We start from the raw sequence: 26,503 nt of genomic DNA on the forward strand, positions 1-26,503 counted from the left end.
GATACCGCCTGTGAAATGCCAGGGCGCAGGGTGGAGATGCCAGCACCTGCCGCCGCCGCCCATTGGTTCGCGACGCCATTTACACACCCCTTGCTGCTCTGCAGATGGCGCCGCGCATTGTGGACCCCGCTGTGAGCTGGGTGGCCGACACTCTGGATTATGAGCCACTGGCGGCCATGCAGGCAGCCGTCAGGCAGGATGGAGATACAATGTTGGCAAACGACACCATGCAGCGGTTCCGGTGCGGGCGTGCTGGTCATCATTTCTGATCCCTCGCGTTTCTGATCCCTCACTTGCCCTCATGAAAACCTTGCCAACTGCCTGCGCACTTGGCTGCAGGTATGCCCGCATCCTCATCAAGATTGTCAGCACCATGCTGGCGGCGATGGCCATCGGCGCCACAGCCACAGCTCTGCAGGCGGCCATTGAGGCGCTGGTGGGCTGGCGGAATGCTGCCCTGCGGTTCTTCTTCGTCCGCAGCACACTCCAGGTCCGAGGTTACGGCTGGCCCTGTGCTTGCCGCCACTCCTGGCCACTGCTACCCCGCTTCACCGCCTGCCTCCACTCCTGGCATCCATTGCAGGCGTACGGCGTGCACCTTGCCATCTGCTGCAGCCTGGCGGCGGCGGGGGCGGTGGCGGTGCAGTTCCTCGCGCCGCGTGCAGGCGGGGGGGGGCATAGTCTGGGTGATGGCATATTTGAATGGCAATGACATTCACGGCCTCTTCTCTCCCCTGGTCTTTGCCGTCAAGTTTGTCGGCAGCGTGGCGATGATGGGGGCCGGCATGTGCCTGGGTGTGGAGGCGCCCATGGTGCACCTGGGCTCCTGCATCGCCTCCATGGCCTCAAATGCCGATCGACGTGAGTGTGGGGGCTTTGCGCAGCGCGGGCCCCGGTCCATTGTCGGCAGGTGGCATGCAGGTGGCAGCACAGAGCTGCGTGTGTGCAGATGTGTGCACAGATGCAGCTGACTGCCGGCCAGCCTGTGACGCCGCCGCCGCCTGCTCGTGTGGTCACCTGCAGGGCTGTGGGCGGTGCTGTCCCGGAAGCGCTGGTTGATGGCAGTCATCGCGGGTCGCGGTGCGCCTCTGCCCAAAGATGAGGCAGGGCTGCAGCTGGTCACGGCGCCCTTCAACCCAAAGGACGTGGACCGGCGGGAGATGATCAGCGCCGGCGCGGCGGCGGGCATCGCTGCAGCATTCGGTGCGCTGAGGAGCTCGACGGGCCCCCACAGCTACCCCCCCGCTGCTGCAGCAGGAGCTGTCTGCCTTGGCAGCTCCTTGCACCGCACTTCCTGCAGCGGCTCATGCGGCGGCTGAGCCCATTGACGCACTGCATGCAGGCGCCCCCATCGGCGGGGTCCTGTTTTCCCTTGAGGAGGCCACCAGCGTGTGGAACAGCCGGGTGGCATGGCGCTGCTTCGTCGCCTCTGCCGTCGCAGGCAAGGCCGCGCCACGGGTGCAATAGCGGGTCCATCCATCAACGCCTGGCTTGTTGATGCATCCATCAACGCCTGGCTTGTTGATGGCCTGTTGCCTCTGCCGCTGCTGCAGTCTTCATGGGCGCCCAGTTCAATCCGTTTTCGGAGCGGGGGCTGCTGTCGGTGTCGCTCCAGGAGATGACGCCCTGGGGGTGGCTGCAGGAGCTGCCGCTGCTGGCGGCAGTCAGCGTGGGCGGCGCCCTGCTTGGCGCTGCCTTCAACAAGCTGCGCCTGGCACTACGGCCGCTGAGGGCCAAGCCCAAGCGCCACGTGGCGCGCATCCGCGAGGTGGTGGTGGTGGCTGCCCTCACCGTCTCCACCGTCGCGGCGCTGTCAGCAACAGTGGGCAGGTGGGCGCTGGCTACTTCCCGGGCCTTGCACCTCTCCCTCCACCCCTGCCATTGCCATGCCTTTGGTCCACCACCTCTCTCTTGCCGCCGCAGGTGCTTGCCGGTCCCCGAAGCCTGGTCGGACTGGCCGTGGGTGCAGCACACCTGCCCCGATGGGCAGTACAACGATTTAGCGACCCTCTGGCTGGGGCCGCCAGGTGGGAACGTGTGCCTGCTTTGCTGCGCAACCCTGCAGTCGTGTCACTGAGCCAGATGGCATGCAGGGTGGAAGACTGCGCTTGCCTGCGCCTCCCCCCGTCCTGCCCATCTTCTTCTCAATTGCGCCAACGTGTGCCCTCTCTCCTCCCCCTTGCAGTTTTGAGCATTCGCTCCCTGCTCTCAATCGGCACCGAGCAGGAGCCCCTGCCTGCGGTGCGTGGGCGCTTGCGTTGCTTGCTTGGAAGGCTGGAGGCGGAATGGCCGGCCTTGGCACGCCACGCCGCCGCCAACCGCCAACCGTGCTGCACCGCATGGGCTGCGCGCAGGCCTGCACGGCAGGCGCCCCTTGCTACTACTCACTCGCCAGCATAGCCGCAATGTGCGCCGCCTACCTGCCGCTCTTTGCCCTCTCTGCCGCCCTGGCCATCCCTGGGGGCCTCTTCATGCCGTCGCTCTTGTTGGGCGGGGTCTGGGGCACCCTCTGCGGCTTTGCCCTCCGCGCCGCGCTCCCAGGCTGGGGCATCCAGCCGGGGCTGTACACCCTGTGCAGTGCCACAGCCACGCTGGGCGGCGTGTTCAGGACCAGGTGGGCTGGGCCTGCTGCCGTGGCCTTGCCGTGCGCAGCCAGAAGGCGCGGCTGCGGCCATGCACGCAGCACATGCCTCCCCGGTGGTGAGGCGTTCTCATCTTTTTATATACTGGATCACATGTCCCCGCAGCATCTCGCTGGCGGTGCTGATGGTGGAGGCGACGGGCAGCCTTCGGCCGATGTTTGGGATCATTGTGGCGGTGGTCGTCAGCAACCTGGTGGCAATCGTGTTCGGGACCCAGGGGGTGTACGAGAGCGAGCTGGAGGCGCAGCTGCAGGTCAACTACCTCGCCCAGGTATATATTGTACTGTTGTAAACTGTGGGTGCCACCGCCAGGTTTGGTCGGCTCGGTGGGCAGAAAGGGGGGCAGCGACTGGGATGCCTCATTGCCGCAGCCCCCCTGTGGTGCTGCCGTGGTCCCGATCTGAGCGACCGCCGCTCCGCTCGCGTCTGGTGCAGCAACCGCCCCGCAGGCTGCGCCGGCTGACGGCGGAGCAGGTGATGAGCTCGCCGGTGGACGGGCTGCCCTGCGTGGTGCCTGCGGCGGCGGCCCAGAGCCTGCTGCGCTCCTCGGCGCACAACGGCTTCCCTGTGTACGACCCTCGCCACCGCGACCCGCAGGTGAGAGGCAGACCCGCTTGCCTGGCCTCTTCATTCCCTGGCCTGCACCACACCGTCCGCCCCTGCTGTCCGCCTGATATGCCTGCTCCCACGACCCCCAGCTGCCACTGCGTTCCTCGCCTGGTGTGCCGCAGGCGGGCACCTTCCGCTTGGATGGCTTCATCATGCGCAGCCAGGTGGAGCTCCTGCTTCAGCAGAACGTGTTTTGTGACCAGCACGGCCGCTACCTGCACCAGCCGCGAAGCGTGGAGGGCTTTGAGCGCCAGGTGGCTGCCGCCATGGCCGCCCGCCTGCAGCACCACCCCAGTGGCGGGCCCTCGCTGCTGCGGGCGCTGGCAGAGTGCGCTGCAAACGGCAGCAGCCAGCCGGGCCTGCTGACGCTGGCCGGCGGCAGCGCCGGGTCGGCGGCCCTGGCGGAGCATCCGTCGCCCTTTGACAACCAGGCAAGTCTGATCTGGGCTGCGGCCCATGCCAGACCGCCAGCCTTGTCCCTGGCGTGGCACCCGCCGGTGCATGCGGGAGGCTCGTGAAGCGCCCCACCACGCCGTGCACCCACCTGGCCTGCGCAGGCGGTGACGCCCCACATCAACCTGGCACCCTACCTAAACCGTGCGCCGGCCACCGTGCGCCTGGAGACGCCTGCCACTCGCGTGCACGCCATGTTTGTCAGCCTGTCCCTCAGGTGCCTGGCAATGGGAGGGTGTATGCATGGGCCTACCTGCGTGGGTGGCTTGGCATTGTGTGGGTGGCCTGGCATGCGGCAGATCGCCGATTGTTGCCGCCGCCGCCCGCCGCTGCATGCAGGCACATCTCGGTCGTCGATGAGCGCAACTATGCGCGCGGCATCATCACGCGGCGCGACCTGGCCCATGCCGCCGGGTCCTGGCTGGGCAGGGGCAGCGGCGGCGTGCAGCAGGACATTGCCAATGGCCTCGACTCGCTGCTGGAGCGCCCGCTGCTGCTGGCCAGCGGGGCGCCCGTCTGATCAGGCCGTGATCCCATTCTTTTGAAATTTAATTCCCCACTGCTATACATCTGCTGCTACATGTCTCTACTCTTGTTCGGGGTCACATTCTGTTGCAGGGCTTCCTAAATCATGCTTGGCGCCTCCCGCTGGGCGCCAGCGGGGCCCGTGCTGACCTTCCAACCTGTAGAAGCCCGCGCCAATTCCACTTTTGTGTGCTGCCCACATCCCTGCCACAAAGGGTTGCGGTAGACCACCGGCTTGGCCACACGCTTCGAGCAATCCAGCACTTGGAACCTCAACTGGTGCTTTATTAGCGCGGGCACTCTACCCGAGCACATCCCAATGGTGAGGCGGCGTCCAGGCCTGCCTGTTGCTCGTGTGAGGTTTAGAGTGCCTGCAGGCCGACGCGGCGATGCGCGGGAAGCTGCTGGAGGGAACTCCCAAACGCGGCGAATTGCTGCGCTCGGTCTGCCGCCTCCATGCCGCTGCGATGCTGCCGCCCAACGGGCCCCGCCTGCACTTGCCGCCACCGCCGGCGTCTGGCACCGCCGGCGCCGCTGCTACTGCTCGCGCCCAAGTGTGCTGCTGCCGACCAACCGCCCCCGCCTCGCTTGCCGCCCGCAGGGCAGCTGTTGCTCATCGCCCTCGACGGCGCCCGACCACAACTCTGCATATCCTGGCGGCCCACAGGGCTATGCCGCCACTGGTCCATCCAGCTACCCGCCCGCTCAGTCCAAGCCCAAGCCGGGCCACTACAACACCGCTCCTGCCATGTACCCCGGCGCGGCACACGGCTACCCTGCGGGCGGGCACAGTGGCTACATGGCTCCCTCGTACAGCCAGCCCAGCTACCCTCCCCCAGAGTACAACATGGCACCAGCTCAGTCCTACCCTGGAGCATACCCGCAGCCAGGAGGCTACCCCCCTCCTGGGGCTTATCAGCAGCCCGGAGGCTATCAGCAGCAGCCCTACGGCTATCCCCCACCTGTGGGGGCCATGCCGCCGCAAGGTGCGCACCGCTCAACACTCGACTGTCAGCATGCCTGGCAGCCGTCCCAGGGACACCTGCCACTAACTCAACCCAGGGACACCTGCCACTCACCCGATTTCCTGGCCACCACGCATGCAGGCTACTACCCGCAACAGCAGCAGCAGGGCCGGTACGGCAGGCGGCCGGGCATGGGCGCTGGCGGTGCGGCCATGCTGGGCGGCGGCGCGGGCCTGCTGGGCGGCCTGCTCATCGCAGACATGATGACGCCAGACTGCGGCGGCGGGGACTGCGGCGGCGGTGAGTGTGCTGCCCGCGCCGCCTGCTTCTCCCTGCTTGCTGCCGCCGGATCTGCCAGGAGCGCATTGTGTGGTGCCTCGGGGCGATGCGCGCGGCAGCGCTCAGATGCAGCTCGGGGCAAGCCTGCAGGGATGGTGGCAACACTCCTCATGCGCCTGACAGCTGCCTGGCACTCTTTTCTCCTTTTAATTTACGCCTTGTGTAGACGGTGGTGGCGGCGGCGAGTGAGCCCCAACCCGATCCCCAGCGCTTGGAGCGAGGCCGCACTCTCTGACCCGTCGGCCTGAATGGCCGATGCCCGTCGGCCCGATGCGTGATGCCATGGAACAGGTCGACAATGCTTGCACCTTTTGACTGGAAGTCTGCCTGCCTTAATGTTGCAATTCCTTTGTATTCTACTTGCCAATCATCTCTGACGTTCCTATCAGTGCACTTGCTGTAGCGAAATGGTTGTGTGTGATCATCAGCCTTGTAAAACGGCTGCTAGGCTGGCCCGCTGGACAGGCTCCTCAGGCCTCGTCCTTGTCGGCAAAGTTGAAACCGTCGGCGTTGGTGCCGTGCGCCGCCGCGCTCGCCAGCGCCTCTTCCCTGCACACCCCGGGGGGCGCACAGGGTCCAGTCGGTGGCACACCACCCCATCACTCTCCCACTCCACCACACGCAACCACGCTCGACAGCCCAGCCACCCTGTCCACCCTCCCCGCTCTCACCCACCTGGTCTCCAATTGGCACATCACCCCCAGGCGCCGCATCTCCGCCTCCACAGCCGCATACTCAGCCTTCATCCTGTGCGCCACCAGAACGCGGAGCGGCCGCTCCGGCCGGCCTGCACACGCGGGCACGCCGCCGGGAGCATCAGCACCAGCCAGGAGAGGGCAGCATCAGCAGGCGGCCTGGCGGCGACAGCGCGGCATGGGCAAGCGCGCGCGGCCGTTGGCGCTGCTGGAAACACATCAAGCTGCCGCCGCCGCTCACTGTCGGGCATCTCTGGGTGCGTCATGCCCAGCTTCAGCGCTTGCACGATGAGGGGCGCGGTGGGGCGGCCCTGGCGCAGCATGCTCATGCGCTGCTCGTGGTCGCACATGACGCTGCAGGGCGGGCACGAGGCAGCCGGGCGCTGGGCGGGCAGGTCAGACATGCCACGCAGGCAGGCAGGCGGCGGCAAGCGTTGCCGAAGCGGCTTGCCGCCCCCATGAGAGCACCACAGCAGCAAGCCCCATCCTGTGCATCTCCAGGCAGCAAGATGCAGGATCCTGGCCTGGTGGGCGAGCAGCCACAGCCGCCCGCTACCTGATCATGAACATCGGCCCCTTCTGGTCCAGCATGGGAGGCATGTCAGACCAGCTCGCACACCACTGGCCCAGGCCTGCGGGCGCGCTGCCCGCGGTCGCCGCCGACTCCGCCAGGTCCAGCAGGGGCCCGATCTTGTCCAGGAACATGCCGCGGGGCGTGTGCCGCCAGTCCTCTGTGCCGTCGGGGGCCAGCCCCAGCAGCTTGCGCGTCGCTTTGCTGCACGGGGCAGGTCGGAGGGGCGTGCACGGGACGCCTGTCGGAATGACGGAGCAAGGTGACGGGCATCCTGCCCTGCCTGGGCACGACAAGCAGGCCAGCGGCGGGGCAGGAGGTGGCGCCACCAATGGGCGGTGTGCAGCCATCCGCTGCAGCAGCGACGGCGGCAGCAGCAGTGAGAGGGGCTGCCCGCCGCTCACTCACTCCACTTCCTCATCCATCACTTCAGCCAGCTCGTCGGGCGACCGATCAGCCAGGCTCTGCAGCCAGGCCTCGTCCTGGTAGATCTGCTGCTGCCTCGGCAGCTCAGCCACACGCAGCTGCTCGGCGGGCTCCACCGCCGCCTCGGCCGCATCCTTCCTGCACCACCAGCAGCGGCGCAGGGCCAGCGGCAGTCTGACGTGCGCTGGACGAGCAGCACCCGCAGATACACCGCAGAGCGAGGGGCCGTGCCATCCTGGCCGGCGCAGTCGAAGCATCGGCGGCAACAGCGCCGCACCTCTGCTGGATTTCCTCGTCCCGCGGCGCCAGCTTGGCGGCCTGCTCGTAGCACAGCAGCGCGCAGGCGTGCTGGCCCAGCGCCCGGTGCGCGTCGCCCATGCGGGCCCAGAACTTGGGGCGCGTGGGGTCAAACCGCGTGGCCGCCTGCGCCGCTTCCAGCGACCTGCGCAGGCGAGCATGCTTGGCATGAGCTGTTGCACAGCTGGCACAGCGCCCCATGCTCCTCCCCGCTACGCACTGCTCAAGGACGACAGGCAGGCACAGGCAACCATGCCCCAGCTGCCACCCAAGCTCACTCCTTGAATCGCTCCAGGCGCAGCAGCGCCAGCGACATGTTGCCAAACAGCTGAGGGTCCTGCGGGGTGGCGGCGATGCCCTGCTCGTACTGCGCCACAGCCTCCTCGTACTGACCAGCCCTGCAGGAGCCAACGCGCGGTGCCATGGGGGCAGGGCGGCCACATGAGCAGAGGCAATCCAAGGAGGCCGCCAGTGGCCCATCCCATCTGTGCGCCAGGCACCGGGGGCCGGCCCGCTCACTGGAAGGCCTCATTGCCCAGGTGCCTGGCCGACTTCCCCGCCTTGGTCACCTCCTTGAGCTCGCTGGCCGCCTTCTTGGCCTCCCGCGCGCTGTACCTGCACCACGCAGCAGCAGCGCCGGCCAGTGTGCTGACGGCCGGCGCCCCTGCGTATGCAGCTGCCTGCTGGACCAGCCGGGTGTCGCCCTGCTGCCCGCCCAGCCTCACCGCTCCCATGTCGGCTCCAGCGCTGCCAGCACCATGCTCTTGCACGACACCCCCGAGGCCTCGGTCTGCCGCAGCTTGCCCACAAGCCCCTTGGCCACCAGTCGGTCCTGCACCACCAGACAGACTCGAAGCGGTCGGTCACGCAGCTTTGAGGCAAGGAAGGGAGCAGGAGGGAGCCATGCCGGCAGCGTGGCTGCTGCCTGGCATCCCACCCCTGCCTCGCCTGTTCCGCGGGGCTGCCCAGCCACCGCAGGCCGTTGCCCCAGAAGCGGAGGAAGTTCTCGGGCTGGGGGTTGGGCATGCGGAGGCCACAGTCATCCTGGGAGCCGGCATCCGCCCACTCGGGGTCGTGCCGCAGGTGGGCGCCGTCCTGGCCGGGGTGCAGGTCGGAGGCGGCTGCCACACGGGCAAAGGCGTCGTAGCCCTCCAGAATGACGTCGCCGCACCGCGCCATGACCTGCGCTCAAGGCAGCGAGCGTGGCTGGTGCGGCGGATGCCGTGGGGTTGAGGGACGGGGGTTGCCCGCACCACACGGCGGCCTGGGATGGGCGGGGCGCTCACCTGCTGGTCTGTGCTGCCCGGCGCGCCGACCAGGCTGGCGCACAGGTTGAGCAGCCGCTCTGCGATGTGCTGCACCTGGTCTGCACTCTCCTCCATGCTGCGCAGAGACTGGCCGTAGCGATACCTGCCCGGGGGGCAGACGGCGGCAGCAGGCGGGCAGCAGGGCCCAGTCAGCGAGGTTGGGCAGAGCGTGCCAAGCCAGCTGGTGCCTGCCTGCCTGCCTGCCATCTGTCCATGTGCCTGCCTGCCCGCCTCCCCGCCCGTCTCACCTTGCCAGCGAGTCTCGGATCATGTCTGGCAGGCCCCTGTCCAGCAGCCCCGCCGCCGCCATGCGCAGCGCCAGGGGCTGGTAGTTTCCCATCTCGGTCAGGCAGCAGATGGCCACGCGCCGCATGCTCCTCTTGTGCCTGCACCGATACTCCTGCTCTTCCTCCTCCTCCTCTTCCTGCCCTGTGCTTGTGCCCACCTCGATCACCTCATCATAGGGGCAGCTGGAGGAGGCCAGGTCGCCGCCTTGGGGCCACCCATCCGTGGCCACCTCCACCTGCAGGGCAGCAGAGGCAGGCGGGGTGGCTGGCTGTAAGGTGGCCACGCCAGGCCGCAGCTGTGCCTGCAGCCACTCGGTGTGGCACCAAGCCTGGCACCCGCTGGTGCGCCTCACCAGGGCCTCGATGGCACCGGCCCGCATCGCCTCGCGTCCATTGTCGCCCCACCCTGCACCATTGTGCCGGGATCGTGAAGGGCGAGGCATGGGGGGGCGTGCTGGGTCCAATGCACTGGGCCTCAGTAGCAGGCCGCGGTTTGCCGCCGCACCCGCGTCGCCATGCATGAGCTGAATGGCCTCGATGCGGTCCTTGACAGGCGCGGAAGCGTCCTTGATGGTGGCCACCCTGTCCAAACACGTGGCATACATTTCGTCGCAGAACGGGGCCTCCACCAGCGGCATCATCTTGGCAGGGGCTGGGGGCAGCGCCTCGGCAGTGGGCGGTGGAGCGTCCGCGGCGACCGATGTACACTAGAACGTAGGCAGGTTGCTGATGCCGGCAGCCCCAGTGTCAGGCGCGCACGATCAAGGCTGGGCCTCCTGGGGCGGCTGGGCGCCAGGTCCGATCAGGGTTGATGGTGGCCAGCGCTATGGCCCAAGTTGAGGCTTGGATATGAAGCCGAGTGGGGTTGGAAGGACCGATGCGAATGCGAATTGCCCCGGTTTAAGCTGCTTTGCTGCCGCCGCCAGGCGCACGCCACGTCAGCTGCCCCCTTCCTCTCAAACAATCTGCTGCTGCTTCCCCCTTCATTGGTATTTGTTTGCAATGGCATGCATTGACAGGCAGGCATTCATGGGGGGTGACCACAGCTGTTGCCGGGCATGACGGTGGCGGCGCGCATCCCCCGTCCCGCCGCCTAGTTTCTGTCGGTCAGTCGCTGTCGCTAATCTCCAGAACCTCCACTTGGTGATGTTGCTGCTGCTGCTGCTGCCGCAGGGGCTGGGGCTCCTGCTGGCCGGGGAACAGCTGCTGCAGCAGGATGCTGGCGGCGGCCTCGGAAATGACGGTACCACCTCCCCGAGAGCAACGCAGCGTGGCCAGCTGTGCAGCCAGGCCGGCACGCCCTGCCTGTCGCGCCGTGCACAGCAGGGCGGCAGGGGTAGCGTAACGCTGGGAGATGGCCTCGGCAGCACTCAGAGCCACGCCTGCAGGGCAGAGATGCGGATGGTGCCTTCCACTTGTCAATCCCACCAGCGGCATCGAAGATCCCAGCAGCATCATGGCACCCATGCAATTGGGCCGGCGTACAGGTTGCAGGGGCTAACACGGCCCCACCTGGGGTGGACATGAGGATCAGCTGCCACTGGGCGCTGCCGCTCAGCGCCTGCTCCTCTTCCTGCTTCACTCCCTCGCCCAGCTCGGAATAAGTCATGGGGCGAGCAGGCAGGCCGCCGCTGCTGCTGCCACACACACCTGCACGCGGAAGGCACGGCAGAAGGTACAGCGGCGGTCGCACCACCTAGGTTGGCGCCCACTGCAGCAACAGCGCATGCGCACCACCCTCCAGCCGCCGCTGTGCCGCTGCCACGCGCCTCGTGCCAACCGGGCCTCATGGGCGTATCTTGTTGCAATGCTGCGTGTCAGGTTGGTGAGCCAGTCCAGGGTGTTGGGCCTGAAGCGCTCGTCGCTGTAGGCTGCAACACAGCACAGCACAGCACGGCACAGCACAGCACAGCACAACATGCATAAATATTGACCCAATCAGTGAATTGCTGTCAGTTGAGGCTGGGGAAGCAGTTGGGGTGGCTCAGGGAGTCCCACGGTCCACGGACGCCCACCGACCAGCATGTCAGGGGCAGGAAGCAAGGCATGCTCACTCCTGCTGTACAGAACGGTGAAGCCATCCACCACCTGGGTCGTGGTGCGGGCGGTTTGCACCGCCTGCACCGTGGCATGAGAGACAGACGGGACGGGGCAGGCAGGCTCAACATCCATTCAGGTGTAGGAGAATGGAATCGTCCCGTCCGGCCGCACAAAATTGCCCTGCACCCAGCCACCCACAGCAGACAGCAGCATGCACACCCCTCACCTGCTTGTTGCTGGGTCTCAGGCTGTAGTCACCCTCCAGCTCCACCAGGTACAGCCGGTGCGGCAGGCCGCAGTGCAGCATGCGCCACTTCTGCGACAGGTAGCGACCATCACTGATGCTGGTCAGCAGGTCTGCGCTGCTCTTGCGCTCCAGCACGTACCCGCACACCCACTCCTCGCCCTCCGCCACACCACTCGCGGCGGCAGCAGCGGCGGCGGCGGCTGGGGTGCAGCGCCTGCAGTCAGCGAACGGGCAAGACGGGTGGGGTGAGTGAGTGCTATCGTGCGGTTGTGCTGGACGTGTGTGTGCATTCGTACAGGGAGGACACTACCACCCAACCCGCTGCGGTGCAGCCGGCCACACACCTGGCGCGTGCCACCCAGAGCGCATCCCCAACCGGCAGGTGGCGTGCCTCGGCGGCCACGCCCCGCTCCCGCAGCGATGCCAGCAGCTGGCCCAGCCCTTGCTGTGCCCCCTGCCGCTCACGGTTGTCCACCAGCAGCACCAACTCGTACGCCTCGACAAAGGTCTGGCCAGAAAGAAGCGGAGGGAGATCCAGCCGCTGCTGCTGCTGCACCGGCCAGGCTGCTCCAGGATCGAATGCCCCGCCGCTCAGCACTCCTGCCGGCGGCGGCTGGTGTTGCTGCTGCTGCTGCACCCTGCCAGCTTCAGCCGTGCCCGCAGCTGCTGCCGCTCCTGCTGGTGGGCGTCTTGCTTCAGCAGCAAGTGCTGGCGGCATAGCGGGACGTTCAACGGCCTGCCTGCCGCGTGACCGAGGCACGCCGACCGATGCTGCCTGCAGAGCCTGGCAAGCACCCATGCCAGTGAGGATAAAATCAGTTGCTGCATCTTGGTCGCCTCTGTGCTGAGCCAAGACTGCGGCTGCCTCATCGACGGGGAGTCCAAAGGCAGCAGCCAGGTTCCTTGCTAACGTCTCCTCCTGACGCTGCTGCCGCTGCACAGCCTCCAGCTGCCACTGTTGATGCTCCTCCTCATGCTGCATCTGCTGCTGCTGCTGCTCATAGAGCTGGCTTGTGGGTCTTTGCAGCCCACGGCGACGGGCAGCGGCGGCGCCACTGTCCTCCTCGTCATCTGAGTCCAAAAGATCAATCACAGGCTCTGTTGCTTCAGCGCCACCACCCGCGGCTGCGCCTGCACTGCCAAGGGCTGCTCCAGAGCGGTGCCGTCTTCGCGGCCCGGTGGCAGCAGCGGCGGCAGCCCCAAAGCCTGGTCCCACCAAGTCAACCACCTCCTCTGCCTCCGGGGCGCTGCGCTTGGAACCAGCAGAGCGGTAGGGCTGGTCAGGAGGCCTCGCAGCGGCGCCATGTGGCGTGCTGTAACCGCCTTCCTGTCGGGCCTGCTGCTGTTGCCGCGCCTGCTCAAACTCCTGCTGCCTGCTCAGAGCTGCCAAGCCTGCTGCTGCGGCTGCGGGCCTGGTGGGGTGCGCCCCTTGGCCGCCGCTGCGCGTGCCAGGGCTTGCCACGGCTCTACGCCGAGGTTCCCGGGCGGCGCTGGGTGTTCTACGTTGTGACGCTGCCACCTGCTCCTGCTGCTGCTGCTGCTGCTGCTGCTGTTGCTGCTGCGCCTGGTGCTGCTGCGGGGCCTGCTGCTCTGCTTGCTCGTGGTGCGCATCGAATGCTGGCAGAGGAATGCCTTCGGCCAGGCAGATCCGCCTCGCAACCGCTTCGCCCTGGAGGCAAGGAGGTGTGGTAGCCAAGTGTGGCAGCCAGCGTCAGGCTGGAGCATCATGTAGCAAGTCGTGCTGCCAGGGTACATTCACGATGAAGAAAATGGCGCGGGCAGCAATTGCTTCGCCTCAGTGCTGCCACGCCCGTACAATGACCGCCCCGCCTACCAGCTCACCGCTTCCAGCAGGGCCCACTTCCTGCCGCTGAACTTCACCAGCGCATCCTTGTGTTTGTTTAGGTCTCTCATGGCAAAGTCCATGGCCGTCGGCGCCACGCGTTGGTTGCCGTTCACCCGTATGGTCTTGCCTGCGGCATGCCAAAAGTGCAAGATTTGCGTGTGTGGCTGAGCTTGTGAGGTGTTCTTCGGATCTTCTGCGCTGAAACCGCGCAAACAGGTGTCGACTAATGAAACGCAACGTGCGCCTGCGGCCTTACTGCGGTCTCCTGGCGACAGGTTGGCCCGCCCCTGCTCCTCCACAAGGGCCGCCAGTGCATCTTTCTTCAGCCCCCCCCGTCTGCCAGAAGGGCATGCTCCCGCCTGCAGCAAATCGAATGACACAGCAGGTCAAACCTCGCCGCCGGTATGCCGGCACGCGAGCGGGTGCCGCAACTGCCGCTGGCAACCACTGTTTCCCGGCAGTGTCGCATGGGGCGCTCCTCTTTTCTTCCATGCCCACCTGATACAGAGCCAGAAGGCTGGCGTAGGGCACACTCCCACGCCGCGGTCTGTAAGTAGGACTTGGCATGTCAGATCAGCTCCAGTGGACGCTAGGAATAACAGGTGCGGCGATCGACAGACATTGGGGGCGTGCCATGAAGCGGAGAGAGGCTCATGAGGCTGCCTAGCCAGCAGTTTGCCACCGTGGCCACGCGCATTATCTCTGAAAGGGCTTGCACCGGAATTTCCTTACTCAAAACAGGCTGCAGAGGTGTCGCGTCGCACGCCTTGGGATGACTCGCCCGCTCGACGTCGTGGTGGTGTTGGGTCCCTCCCTGCTGCACGGCCGCACCAAGCTGGGCCAGAAAGTGCAGAGTGAGTGCAGGAAGGTCATGCACCAGTGAACAAAGGGCCGCTGCCATGGCTGGGGCTTTGCAGCGTCCTGACACGCCGGGCGCCGGCGCCGGGTTTCCCTGCACAGCCCTCTGCGAGCAGCGACCGCAAGTACTCGAGCAAAGGGCCAAGGACGGCACCCTCAGGTGCCCCGCCATCCGTTTGGCAGCCTCTGAAGGCCAGCTGGCAGCTGGACATGATGGGCGAGAAGTCAAGTGGCGGGTCGGCGGTGTTCCTGCTCGGCACATCATGTTGTGTCTCACGGTGCGTTTGGCTGCCTGTCAAACCTCTCTGGCAGTGAATGCTGAACGAATCGCCAATCATTTCACTGCCACAATGACTCAGCGACTCATCATGGCAATTCATCTGCTCTCGAGTTACTGCAGCCACAAGAGTTTGTGAGGGCTTTCGATGCCGACGGCCTCAGCACCCTGATGCACGCTGCCGAGGCAGCGCACCCGGGATATCGCCTGCACTTCCTCACTTGGGATGCCATCAGCAAATGTGTGCCCGCGGCAGCAGACGCTGCAGGCAGCAGCAGCCGCAGCATGGCAGCTGCGGAGGGCATGCGGGAGCGGCTGTGGCAAGTGGTGGCGGATTTGGCGGTGTGGCGGCCTGATGTGGCCGTTTGCAATGCCACCAGCGTGGATGAGGCAGCGCAGCATGTATGGCGTGTCACGCGGGCGGTGGCAGAGGAGGGCTACAAGTCCACGGTAAGCCGCAGATGACACTGTCTGCTGGTGGCAATGCGGAGCTATTCTAGCGCACCTGTGTCTGGGAAGCACACCTGTGTCTGTCTCCCGGTGTGATGGCATGTTCACCGTGCACTGCAGGGCACACACAGCTACCTCTCTGTGCTGCCGGACTCAGCGCTCGCCCAGGACAAGCGGCAGCGGTTGGAAGCGCTTCTAACCAAGTACGGTATCCCCCGTGACGGCTCCCAGGCGGCGCTCATGCGTGCGCAGCTGGCGATACCCGGCGTGAGCGCCGAGGCGGCATACGCAACAGCGGTGCAGTTTGGTAGCCTTCAGGGGCTGCTGGAGGCGGCGGAGAGGTGAGCGCGGGGTGCAGCCAGGCAGCGCCGTGTCCTTATTACAAGAAGAGGTCGCTGCCGCGCCACCCGTGATCTTTGCTGCTGCATGATCTACCTCCTGTGTGCAGGGATGCGACGCAGGTGCAGGCGGTCATTGCTGGTCTGCCGCTGCCGGCCTCCAGAGTGGTGGTTGGCCCATCTGCGGCAGAGAAGGTGGTTGCAGCGCTGGGCTGGCCGAATCCCTGAGTACCACCGCCACTGCGTGTGTTTTTTTCATGAGTTTTGGGAGTGCCTCCTCGACCTATCCAGCCACCACCCAGCTTCAATCTGTGCAGCCTGGCCTTGCAAGAAAAATGGGAGGGGAGTAGATGAAATGAGAGCTGAGCTGCCTGGGAGCAAACACAGGTCCGAGCCGAGTCATGAGCACAGTACAGAGACCAAGTCGGGGAAGAGAGGGGGGGGGGGGGGGAGGGGCAACGCTGGCAACATGTAGAAAGAGGGAAGAATGCAGGAAAGAAGATGGAACGTTATGTCCAGCTTGCGCTCTCTGCCGGAGGAATTTCCCGGCACACAGTATCAGCAGGCAGTATCTCGAAAAAATGGCATTCACATTCGTGCCGGGGCGCAGCTGCTGGCACGGGAGCCGATCTTCACTTTGTGCGGCTATATCGTGTAGCGGCCAATGCCCCAGTGCTGCCACACTTTGCCCCTGCAACAGGCAGACAAGCAACAGCACTGTTCGCATGGCCGGCAAATGGTAGAATCCTTGCCCCCGGCCCCCTCCTCCCGTGCTCATGCCTGGCCCGCACCACGCCACCCCTCAACCCACTCACCACTCGGGGTGCCAGCCCTGGCCGCCGGGGCGCAGCGGCGGCGGCGTGTAGATGTCTGAAGGCACGGTGCTGCGTCCCGCCGAGTGTACCGCCATCAGCGGTACCTGCCGCACCAGATCATCGTACCGCTTGGTCAGGTAGCTGCGGCAGGGGACAGGGATGAGAGCGGGTGAGCAGGTAGGACAGGATCAGACGCACATGGCACTGCCGGTTGTTCAGGCGTGGTGCACACGCAAAGCGCCCAGGCGCTCACTTGTCAAAGCGCAGCAGGTAGATGGGCAGGGTGATGAACAGCAGGGCCGCCTGGGTGTAGCCGCCCTGCACGCAGCAGGCAGCCGCGGCTCGTCGGCAGCAGGCCGGGGGCTGGCCACCAGCGCTGGCCTGCGTCCCATGCGAGCGCACCGCAGCAGCCCGCCCAGGCGCTGCCCCGCACCTTGAACAGCAGCACGCAGGCCGTGAACACGACCATGATGAACTGGCAGCCCACCACCTTGTGCGCCACCAGCGGCCAAAACTGCGCAGGAGGTGGAAGGAAAAATGTGATCAGATGTCGGCAGGTCAGCTCAGCCCACCACGCCCGCAAGCAAGCGCGGCACGCGCGTGGGGGCAAGCGCAGGCGCCTGCTGGAGCGTGCAGCCCGCACCTGGCCGCCGCTCTCGTACTGGCGCTGGTAGACGTACAGGGCCTGGTACCGCCACACCGCCCACAGGCCCACAAAGTAGAGCAGGCCGAAGGGCAGGATGAGGGGGCTGGTGATGCACATGGAGCAGACCATGACAAAGTTCATGAGGACCTGCAGGCCAGGTGTGACACACACACACACACACACACACACACACACAGGGTTGGCGCACCACCAACCGTGGTGGCGCGGTACACACCACACGGCGGTCGAGCGGGCCCACCGCGGGCATGCTCGCCAGGGCCGGCGGCAGCCTGGCAGCCCACGCGCGCGGGAGGCGCCTCACCGGGATGCCAATGTCGCGGCCGTAGCGGCAGTTGCGTGGCGGCACCTCCATCAGTTTGTCCCGTGGGGTCTTGGCCCCTGCAGGACAGAGGGTAGCAAGGCACCGCAGGCATAGCGACGGTCAGCTCCAGGAGTCCAGCAGGGGCCAGCGGGCCTTGACCAACCAAACAAGCCGAAAAGCTCGTTGCCAGCGCTGTGTCAGGCGGCGACTGACGTGACAGGATGCGGAGCCATTTGAGGATGGCGGGCATGATGGCCTGGTGCGGGTACAGCAGGCGGAAGGCGGACATGACCAGGGCGCGGTACATCACGTAATTGCTGCAGTACCGACAACAGGACAGGAGGGAAGGGACGGAGGGCACAGGGTCAGGGACGGCACAGAAAGGGCCCATGGTCCTTCAGCTGAGCGGTTGGAGGGGCCAGAGCTGCAGCTGCGCGCTGCTCTGTGCCAGGCAAGCCCCAGCCGGCCAGGCGCTCACATGAAGAAGTTGGATGCGGCGGGGATGGCGCTGCCCAGCGCAGACCTGGCAGGAGGGCAAGAGGGGGCGCTGGGCGGGTCAGGAACGTGCCGCAAACGCCGCGGCAGCGCTGACTGCACTGCATGCGGCGCTCCAGGGCGGCGCACCAGATGTAGGAGGGGTCTTGCAGGAAGGTCTTGAGCTCCGCCAGCACCGTGCCTCCAAACAGGGCTCCCAGGAAGACGTTGAAGACGTCCCAGTAGAAGAAGAGGTCGGCGCAGCGGCGGTCCAGCGCCGACAGGCTCACGTGCTGGCCCTCCATCTGGGCCGCGTAGTAGACCATGACGGGGAGGAAGACCCTGCAGGAGGTACGGTGCGGCACGGTGCGGTACGGTTGCGGTGCAGTGCGATGTGCAGCGCGGGCACAGCGCACAGCGAGGCGGGAGCGGGAACGGAGGCCGCACGATGTGAGCAGTGAGGGCCACGGCGCGTGGGGTGGCGGCGCCTAGCGAGCGCCAAGCTGGCGCTGCTGCCCAGCTGGCTGGCGCTGGCTCACATGTTGTAGATGGAGAGCACGATGGAGGGGGCCAGGGAGGTGAGGGCGTTGCGCATGAAGGTGGCCCACGGGTCGTCGCTGGAGGCGGGAACAGGGCGGGAACAGGGTGAATGCATGCGTCGCAGCGGCAGTGCTGAGGCAGGCCATCGGAAGGCGAGGCCCAGGCGCCTCCCTTCCCCCCAATACCACACACAACAGCCAGCCCATGCCCCCCCACGGCAGTGCCATCACCGCCAGCTTCCATCACCTGCAGTACCAGCTGCCGGAGCGGGAGGCGGGGTCGTTGGGGTTGCCGCACAGCGCCACCGTCAGCTGGGCAAAAGCGCCGGTGAACATGCCGATGGGCAGCAGCATGAAGAATAGGATGATGGGCAGCGCGTACAGCGGGCGCATCTGTGGGGCAGGGGGCGAGGATGGGGGACGGATGGGGCAGGGCAGCACGGGCGTGCGGCGTTGAGGCTGGGGCAGCAGCGCGGTCGCGAGGAGCAGGCGGAGCAGGCAGGCGTGGCGAAAGCCGAGCAAAGGCGCGCGCGCAGCGGCGGGCTGCCCGCGCACCGTGCGCTGCCACCAGCTGCGCTGCAGGGCGGGCCAGTTGACGTCGTCGGGGCGCGGCGCAGGGTGCACGCTGAACAGGCGCTGCATGATGGGGTTCAGGTTGGTCTGCAGGGGGCACCAGGGGCGTGGAATGGCGATGGCGTCAGTGTTCAACGCGCCTTGGCAGTGCATGGCAGGGGCCTCTTGGGTGTGCCCGAACGATGTGTGTCTGTGCCCGCCTGGCAGGTACTGCCGAGCACAGGCTGCCGCGCCAGTCACCCACCTGCGAGGCGATGGCCGCGGCCTGCTGGCTCTTGAAGGTGGCGAAGAAGCAGGTGGAGGGGAGGTCTGAGAGGACGGCATCCCGCTCCGCCGCAATGTCGCCCTGCACGTGGAGCAGCGCAGGGCCAAGACTCGATCAGCTGCGCGCACCAGCCCTTCTTCCCTGGGCAGGCCTTTCTCGTGCTTGCATGCCAGTAAATTACTACCAGCAGAGTCGGCTCCCTGGTGGCAGAACTAGCAACGGCAGGGGCGCCAGCACACCCCCGCACGCGCTTGCCTGCAGCAGCGCCACCTCCCGCTGCAGCACCATGATGCGCTGCTTCAGCTTGGCGCAGCGCTTGGCGTGGTGGCGCGGCTCGTCGCGCAGCGCCAGCTGCAGCCGCTCCAGCACCGCCACCTTGGAGTCCCATTTGTGGGCCAGCTTGTCCACAGACGCTGGAGCAGGGCGGCGGCGGGTGGGGTGTGGTTGGTAGGCATGTGAGGTGCATGCGCGGTTGGGGGTTGGAGGGTGAGGAGGGCAAAAGGCATCAAGGCAGCAAACGTCAATCTGCTGCCCAACAGGCCAACAAGCTACCAGCAGGCCCGCCCTGCCAGGAGACATGCCACCCCACACCCAAGCCGCGTGCCCCGCCCCTGCAGCCCACCCGTGGGGTAGATGGGGATGATGGAGTCGAAGTCTGCGCCAAACAGCTCGCTGAACATCTCGGTGGCGATGCGCACGCGCTTGTTGTACATCGCGTACCGCACATCGCGCCGCCACTCGCCCAGCCTGCGGCGCAAGCATCCCATCCCGGCTTCATGCATCCCATCAGCCCAGCACGCTGAAGCGGTGCCGGCGCAGCAGTGCAATGCATGCATGCATGCAGTGCCTCCGGTTGCGTGCGTCGGAGCGGCGGTGTCGGCATGCGGCGCATGCACGCCGCCCACCTGCTGCGGTTCTGCCACACCGACGCCACCCGCGCCAGCACGCCCTTGATCCCCGTGGCGTGCGCCTCCACAGCATCACTGCATACAGCAACATCGACACGCTCAAGGGGAGGGTGCGCCACCCACCACTGCAGCCACTAGACGACTCGAGGCGGCCCTGCCCCCTGCTGCCATCGCGCCGGCTTGGCTCACACCCCACGCTTGCTTCCCACGCTCACCGGCCGCTGTCTGCCTGCTGCCCCCTCTCCAGCTCGTCCAGCACAGCTGTGATGTCCTCCTGGCTACGCGCGCTGGTGGGCGTGCCGCTGCCGCCCGCCGTCAGGCTGCCCAGGGTGCTGGTGCGGGTCAGCGAGCGCGCGGGCTGCAGCCCCAGGCAGCGCCGCAAGGTGGGGAACACGCCCAGGCGCCTGGCGGGCAGGGCATGGGGAGGGCGGACAACGGGAAGGCAAGGTCAGCCAGAAGCAGAAGCCAGCGGAGAGCTGGCAGGGGGCAAAGCCTTGGCCACTGCTGCTGGCTGCGACGCTGCCACCCCTTACAGCCAACCTGCCGGCGTGTCCTCGCCATCCAACCCCTGCCCCTCCCCGTCCCTCAACAAGCCCCCAACTCACACCTGTCCAGCCCACACACCCATACATCACCACCACCACCACACACGCAAATGCACACCGCCAGGCCGGCTTACCGCAGCTTCAGCTTCTCCAGCGGCATGTCCATGACCAGGCAGGTGAAGAGGCTGGCGTTGACGGCCAGCTCCTTGCCGCTGCGGCCGCCGCCGGCGCCGCCGCCCGGCGCCGCCAGCCGCACCGCGCCCTTGAAGGTGATGCTCTGGTTGAGGTGCAGCACGTGCGGCACGCCGTCGGCGTCGGCGGCTGCAGAGGGCGGCGGCGGCGGCGCGGTGGTGGGAGGGCAGGGCACGCGCAGGAACCAGCAGCAACCCGGGGCAGCGAGCCGGCACGGGTGCGGTGCGGTGCCGTACACAAGGTGCACGGCGCCAGCAGCAAGGAAATCGGGCAGGTCGGGGCAGCCCGCCCACGGAGCGGGCAACGGCCACAACTCGCCGCCACATGAAGCACAATTCGCAATGCACGCAGCAGCACACGTGCGGACGTGAATGCACGGGCCGGCCCAGCCAGCCGCTCACGCTGGTACGTCGTCCACCAGCGCGTGGCGATGCCCTCGCTGCCCTCCCCCTCGCCGCCGCCTTGCCGCTCCGCCTTGCCGCCGTACACGGCGGCCAGGCCGCCGCCGCCGCCGCCGCCCGCCGCCCTGCTCCTGCTCAGGATGGCTGCGTAGATCTCCTCGGCGTTGGGCGGCGCCTGGTCATAGCCCAGCGCCGCCGCCACCTCCACGCTGCTGGTGGGGGCGTGGCGGGGGCGCACCGGCAGCGTGTCGGAGGTGGGGCTGCTGCTGCTGCCGCCCTCGCCGCCCTGCACCAGCGGCAGCAGCGCGGCGGCGGAGCCCCCGCTGCGGGTCATGGCGCCCGAGGGCGGCGGCGAGGAGTCGCCGGGCTGTGCCGCCGCGCTGTCGGCCTGCTGCCCCAGCGCCAGCAGCGTGCGGCTGGAGCTGCCGCTGGGCTCCACGCTCGGCGCTGCCGCCGCCGGCTCGGCAGGCGACGCGCCGTTGGGCGTCTGCACGGCCGCGGCGCCGGCGCCGGCGCCATGCTGGGACGCCGCCGTGTCGGCGCAATCGTCGCTCTGGCTGCCGCTGCCGTTCAGGCTGATGCTGCCAATGTCGGCCAGCCCCGAGCCGCGGCTGAACGACAGCGAAAAGGTGGGCTCAGTGTCGGCGGCCCCCCCCCCCTGCTGGGGCTGCTGGTGCACCCCCTCCGCGGCAGGCTGCTCAGGGGCCGCCACAGCGACCGCAGGTGGCAACGGTGGCAGGCTGCCTCTGTACTGCTCAGGCCGCGGCGGACGCTGGTCTGGCGAGTCTGCCGGCAGCCGGTCGCTGCTGCGCAGGGCCTGCTGATACAACAGCGGCCGCTGCACGCGGCCGCCGCCTGCCTCTGACGCCGGCGTGCTTGCGCCGCTGGCATCCGGGCCCAGCTCTGGACCGGCTGTCACCATGCCAGAGCCAAACGCTGCGGCATCAGACAGCTCGATCCCCGTGCTGCTGCCCCGGCGCATGGGGCTGCCGCCGGGGAGCGCCGCCAGCGCCGCCGCCAGCCCCCGCGCGGCGGTGCCGCTGCCGTCGGACGCCACCAGCCCACCGGCCGCTGCCACCGCGCTGGGGCTGCTGCCGCTGCGCTGGTGGCTGAAGCGCGAGGGCCCGGCGTACGTGAAGATGCCGCCGCCAGCCACCACGTCGGCCGGTGCGCCGCGGTCGGCGTACGAGGGGCTGCCGTTGGGCGGGCTGCTGCTGGGCGTGGCGAAGCGGCTGGGCCGGAAGGCAAACTCTCCAAACTCGTCGGCTGCGGCGCAGCAATGAAGTGGAGCAGTCGGCAGCAGCAGGCAAGGCGCTTAGCGGCGGGAGAATGGAGCGCAGACCGGCAGGCATTGGGGGATGGTTCCAGGGCCAGGCAGGCAGGCAGGCGGGCGGCAGCGGCGGCCCTCACGGCTCTCACCCGCACGCGACGCGTTGCGCCGCGGCAGCTTCAGCCGGTTGACCGTCCTGCCCAGCGTGCCGGAGCTGGCAGACTTGAGCAGGCCCAGCGCGGCGGCGGCGGCCCCGCCGCTGCCGCGCCGCGTGGGGCTGTGCGCCACCGCCAGCCCGTGCTTCATGGGGCTGCGGCTGGGCGCCATCGACGGCGTCAGGAGCGGGGTGGCGGAGGCGCCGCCAGTCGGGCGGTCGTCGCCGGGCACGGCTGTGCACCGCACCAGGTATGTCTGGCGCAGTGCGATGTACTCCTGCACAACCCAGCGGCGGTGGGGTGGGGGTGGGCAGGAGGCTGCTGTCAACTTGCAGGCTGGCACTTGCAGGCAGCGACAGCAAGGGGAGGCCGCCAGGCAAGTGTGTGTCACTCAACTCCTCCCCGCTCTCCTTGTTGCAGCTACGCTCCAGAGACAGGGACACCCGCATGCTGCACGCTAGCTGCGCCAGAGACAGGGACACACACATGCTGCACGCTAGCTGCACAGGGGCGGGCTGCCTGCTGGAGCGCGCCCCCCTCCTTGCCTTGTAGTATTCGATGATCAGCCAGGAGGCCCAGAACACGTTGAGGTAGACAAAGGTGAAGTGGATCCTGAGGCAGGCAGGCAGGCAGGCAGGCAGGCAGGCACATGAGGGATCAACACGCAGCAGCTCGCAACGCATGTGCGCGCGCAACCAGCACCTCCACCGGCGGCAGTGCCGTGCCGCAAGTTGCAGGCAGCAACTGGTTCATGCATGCGGCAGAGGGAGCCCTGCCCCGCCCACGCCCGTCCGCCGCACCAGAGCAGGGGCGAGCGCTGGCGTATGTTGGAGATGGTCATGCGCATGAAGACCGAGGTGTACTCATCCATGCCCTCCTCCTGCGCATACTGCGTGTAGTAATCTGCTCGCGGGCAAAAGCAGGGTACAGGGGCACAGGGTGAGTAGGGTGAGCAACAGCAGCAGGCAGCTGCAGCAGCAGCACCACCAGTGACAGTCTGCAGTGGCAGCAGCACGCCAGGCAGCACCATGTGCAGAGCGCCAGCCCACAAGCTCCACCGCCGCCAGGCCAGGCCAGGCCAGGCCGGGCTGCCCACCCGAGGTGTAGTTGACGGGCAGCAGCACCGCGGTGCCCAGGATGGTCATGGGGAGGAAGAGGGTGACCCCAAAGCTGATGATGCGCACCTGCGCAGGGCAGGCGGCGCCAGGGCAAGGCGAGGGGGGCACAAGATCATCGGCGGGTAAGCAAGCACACGCCTCCAGCTGGCGTGCCACGAGAAAAAGGAGCGCCGTGCTGGCGGCAGCCCAACAACACACATGCACACACCCACGCCGCCGCCGCCGCCGCCACTCACCGCAATCAGGGCGTCCAGCCCCGAGCTGTGCACCAGCTCCTCGTCCGTCACCCCGAACACCGGCAGCAGCCAGCCCCACAGCCGCTGGTGGCCGTGCAGGGCCAGCTGCGGCGGCTTGCGCGACACCGTGGGCAGCAGCTGCGCCACGGCACGGGGGCAAGCAGGGTGTGGGCGTCACGTGCGGGCGTTGGCAGCAACCTGTCGCAGCATTGCCACATATTGTGATGCTTGACAAACGCATGCGGTGATCACGCCCCTGCACGACACAAGACCCTCATCCATCCAAGGCCTCACCAGGCGTGCGTGGTAGAACTCAAAGCCGCGCATGGAGCGGAACAGCACAAATCCCAGGTAGCAGAGGCACCCCAGGATCAGGTTCACCCACATCCTGCAGGCGGCAGCGGCGGCGGCGGCAGCAGCAGCGGTGGCGTGACGGGCCGCAAGGCAGGGCCAACTCCTTGCGGGAGTGCCCGCTGCTCAAGCACCACCAGCACTTGAGCGCCTAACTGTGTGCGGCCTTCTGCACCCACCCACCCTGTGATCAGGTTCTCTCCGCTGATGGCTGTGGAGTAGCAGATTGGGCTGGTGGTGTTCATGCACGACGATGTGCTGAAGCTGACCTGCAGCGGCGGCGGCGGCAGGCAGGTGGGGTGGACGTGGCGGCAAGCGCTATGCTGGCATGCAGCATGCCGCACGGGGAACAACAGTTGGCATGCGGGGAGCCAGACGGGCAGGCAGCGCACATCGTAGCCACCGGTGTCGTTTGTGGCGGCGGCAGACGCGGGCGCTGCCGCCTCCTCAGGGGCGGGTGCCGGGGCGGCCTGCAGCAGCAGGCGCTGCCCCGCGGCGGCCACCAGCTGTATGAAAGCCGCCATGCCGCCCTTTGAGCGCAGCAAGGAGCTTCCACGCGCTGCTAGGACACCAGGAGTTGGCAGCCAGGACGGCGCGGCATTGCGCGTTGGCCGGCTGCGCGTCTGTGACGGGCCTCAACGGATTGGGTGCCCGATGAGGTGCTTCTGAGCGCCACTATTCCACCCCAGGCGTCTGTGTCTGTCGCAAAGCCAGTTCGAATGATCAGAGAGAGGCTCGGAGGTCGGTGCGAGGCTGGTGCAGGACTGCCACGCTCAAATGCAGAGGCAGGAGGACCGGGAGGGCTATTTCCAACTGAATGCCGACGTGGAGCGCGCAATTCTCAGGCAGCCTGATGAGGAATCCTTGGCCCTCTCCAGCATCGTGCAAGGGCTTACTCCAGCGACACGCTAGGCTGATGGGCGTGCACGCCTTGGCAGCCCTGCTCGCGGTCTTCGCAGCCCTTCAACCCAGGGGCGCCCAGGGGAACAATGGTGAGCACTGACGTGCACCGAGGCTTGTGAAAGCGCGGGCAGCGCGCGGGAGTGAGAAACAGCGTGCCAGCGGTGCCGCCCCCGCCAGACCGCCGCTGCCGCCACTGAGACGACCCTTCTCTCTGCTCCTTCCTCCCCTGGCCGGCCTCCTTGTTTGCTGCAGACGCAGCATTGCTACTCCCGCCAGCACTCCCTTCTTCTCTCTGAGCACTCCCTGCTCCCTCCTCCCTCCCCTGCAGATGGCAACTGCTATCAATTCGGCAGCGGCGGGTGGGACCTCATCTACTGGGGTGACCCGGGGGTGCGGCTGCCGCGTGGTGGCATCATCCCGATCTGCGCCACGGGATTCGGCGGCGTGATGTTTAGATGGAGGCAGCCGCAGGGAGTCTTCTTGATACCCTCGGAGCAGTGTCCAGGTGCGTGCGTGTGGTGGGTGGCTGTACCCCTCTCCAACCCGAGCCCCCCTCGCTGCCCACAACTGCTTCTTAAAGTGCCGGTGCAGACACTTTTAATGCCCCCACCAATGAGACCTACCAGGAGCTACACCCGGTGACGGACAGCAACCATGGGTGGTTCTGGATTCCGCCAAGCGACCCCAGAACGTACTGGATCACGTCGCCGGTGCCTGGCGCATGCGAGTCGGGTGGGTGATAGTGCTATTCAGGCCTTTGGCATGGGCATTGATTTCCCAGCGGTGAGTGGGCCAACCACAGGTGGCCCCCACGCTTTTTGAACCCGCCCCGCAGCATCATGCCCTGCAGGCGTGAAGGTGCGGGTGGATGTGATTGGGCCAGGCAGCGGCGCTGAGGAACTGGGATGATTGGCACAGAAGCAGCAAAAGACTTCACCAAACTTCCGATGCACGGCTGTCGCTCTGCTGGGCAGCCCTGTTGCTGGCAGCCTGATGTCCACCCATTGTTACATTTGGTTTTCATTAGTGGGCAGGGCGTTGCAAAAGAATCCAGAAGCTGCACAAAGCATGGAAACAGCAGTGAGCAGGAGGAGGGAGAACGAGTGAGGGGAGAAAAAAGCAACTATAGTACTTTTCTAGGCAGGCAGGCAGGCAGGCTCAGCTAGTGCATCAAAAACAGGCGGGCGAATCCTGAGGGGCGCATGCGGGCTGCGTCAAACCCGCGCCGGCGCCTCAGTTGTGCCTGCCGCGCTTGCCGCCCCGCCCGCCCCGCCCGCCCCTGCCGCTGCCGCGGCCGCGCCCGCCGCGCCCGCCGCCCCGCCCGCCGCGCCCGCCGCTGTCCTTGCGTTTCTGCGCCGCCGCCCGCTGCGCGGCCGCCCGCCTCTTCATGAACGCCTCCTCCTCCTCCCCCTCCAGCACCCGCACCGCAGCGCTGTACCCCGCAATCAGCATGCGCCCGTCCTCCGCCTTGCCCAGCGCCGCCTGCGCCTGGCTGGCGCCCTCAAACCGCACCGTGCCAGAGGTGTCACCCTGCACGCAGGCCAGCCCACGGGAGGGGGTGGGGCCGGAGCAGCAGCAGAGGCGCAGCAGCGGGCAAGGGAGGCACGCGCAGGGACGA

The 26,503-nt window shown here is 67.2% G+C and overlaps 6 protein-coding genes across 6 annotated transcripts in view; 1 reads left to right on the forward strand and 5 right to left on the reverse strand.

Annotated features, from left to right (window-relative positions):
* Positions 1–104: 104 nt before the first annotated feature.
* CHLNCDRAFT_135293 (hypothetical protein) lies at positions 105–4,224 on the forward strand (the record flags this gene model as incomplete). The annotated part of the gene is made up of 13 exons (XM_005846576.1): positions 105–241; positions 340–490; positions 666–861; positions 1,024–1,203; positions 1,554–1,830; positions 1,924–2,027; positions 2,186–2,241; positions 2,355–2,614; positions 2,748–2,913; positions 3,078–3,239; positions 3,374–3,748; positions 3,809–3,921; positions 4,044–4,224. 13 exons carry the CDS (start codon positions 105–107, stop codon positions 4,222–4,224), a joined length of 2,358 nt encoding a protein of 785 aa, XP_005846638.1.
* Positions 4,225–6,003: 1,779 nt separating this feature from the next.
* On the reverse strand, positions 6,004–9,757 carry CHLNCDRAFT_58174 (hypothetical protein; the record flags this gene model as incomplete). Its single annotated transcript, XM_005846719.1, has 14 exons — positions 6,004–6,082; positions 6,209–6,320; positions 6,470–6,582; positions 6,785–7,003; positions 7,208–7,363; positions 7,503–7,667; positions 7,801–7,920; positions 8,042–8,137; positions 8,248–8,354; positions 8,471–8,704; positions 8,809–8,932; positions 9,078–9,352; positions 9,470–9,522; positions 9,622–9,757. The coding sequence occupies 14 exons, from the start codon at positions 9,755–9,757 to the stop codon at positions 6,004–6,006; spliced, it is 1,989 nt and encodes a 662-aa protein (XP_005846781.1).
* Positions 9,758–10,223: 466 nt separating this feature from the next.
* Positions 10,224–12,121, reverse strand: CHLNCDRAFT_135296 (hypothetical protein; the record flags this gene model as incomplete). Its single annotated transcript, XM_005846720.1, has 6 exons — positions 10,224–10,498; positions 10,629–10,753; positions 10,897–10,987; positions 11,171–11,234; positions 11,383–11,617; positions 11,748–12,121. 6 exons carry the CDS (start codon positions 12,119–12,121, stop codon positions 10,224–10,226), a joined length of 1,164 nt encoding a protein of 387 aa, XP_005846782.1.
* Positions 12,122–12,492: 371 nt separating this feature from the next.
* CHLNCDRAFT_135297 (hypothetical protein) lies at positions 12,493–13,329 on the reverse strand (the record flags this gene model as incomplete). The annotated part of the gene is made up of 3 exons (XM_005846721.1): positions 12,493–12,609; positions 12,923–13,072; positions 13,246–13,329. 3 exons carry the CDS (start codon positions 13,327–13,329, stop codon positions 12,493–12,495), a joined length of 351 nt encoding a protein of 116 aa, XP_005846783.1.
* Positions 13,330–15,647: 2,318 nt separating this feature from the next.
* On the reverse strand, positions 15,648–24,755 carry CHLNCDRAFT_58176 (hypothetical protein). The gene is made up of 28 exons (XM_005846722.1): positions 24,375–24,755; positions 24,166–24,251; positions 23,926–24,019; positions 23,632–23,769; positions 23,374–23,461; positions 23,078–23,180; positions 22,784–22,889; positions 22,272–22,554; positions 20,853–22,118; positions 20,394–20,580; positions 19,930–20,118; positions 19,712–19,789; positions 19,429–19,553; positions 19,077–19,219; positions 18,935–19,006; positions 18,786–18,887; positions 18,524–18,628; positions 18,216–18,361; positions 17,969–18,046; positions 17,580–17,771; positions 17,434–17,478; positions 17,169–17,272; positions 16,956–17,032; positions 16,631–16,780; positions 16,421–16,501; positions 16,241–16,305; positions 15,988–16,128; positions 15,648–15,863 (listed from the first exon to the last, which is right to left on the reverse strand). Exons 1-28 carry the CDS (start codon positions 24,504–24,506, stop codon positions 15,818–15,820), a joined length of 4,422 nt encoding a protein of 1,473 aa, XP_005846784.1. The 5' UTR covers positions 24,507–24,755; the 3' UTR covers positions 15,648–15,817.
* A 1,363-nt stretch (positions 24,756–26,118) lies between these two features.
* The window catches only part of CHLNCDRAFT_135301 (hypothetical protein), a gene marked incomplete at both ends in the record, with an annotated part of 1,234 nt that continues 849 nt past the window's right edge, over positions 26,119–26,503 (reverse strand). The window contains one exon of the mRNA XM_005846723.1: positions 26,119–26,415. Coding sequence (XP_005846785.1) covers positions 26,119–26,415 — 297 coding nt within the window. The remainder of the gene's footprint in view (positions 26,416–26,503) is intronic.

This window comes from Chlorella variabilis, assembly GCF_000147415.1.
Source record: "Chlorella variabilis unplaced genomic scaffold CHLNCscaffold_13, whole genome shotgun sequence".
NCBI lineage: Eukaryota > Viridiplantae > Chlorophyta > Trebouxiophyceae > Chlorellales > Chlorellaceae > Chlorella > Chlorella variabilis.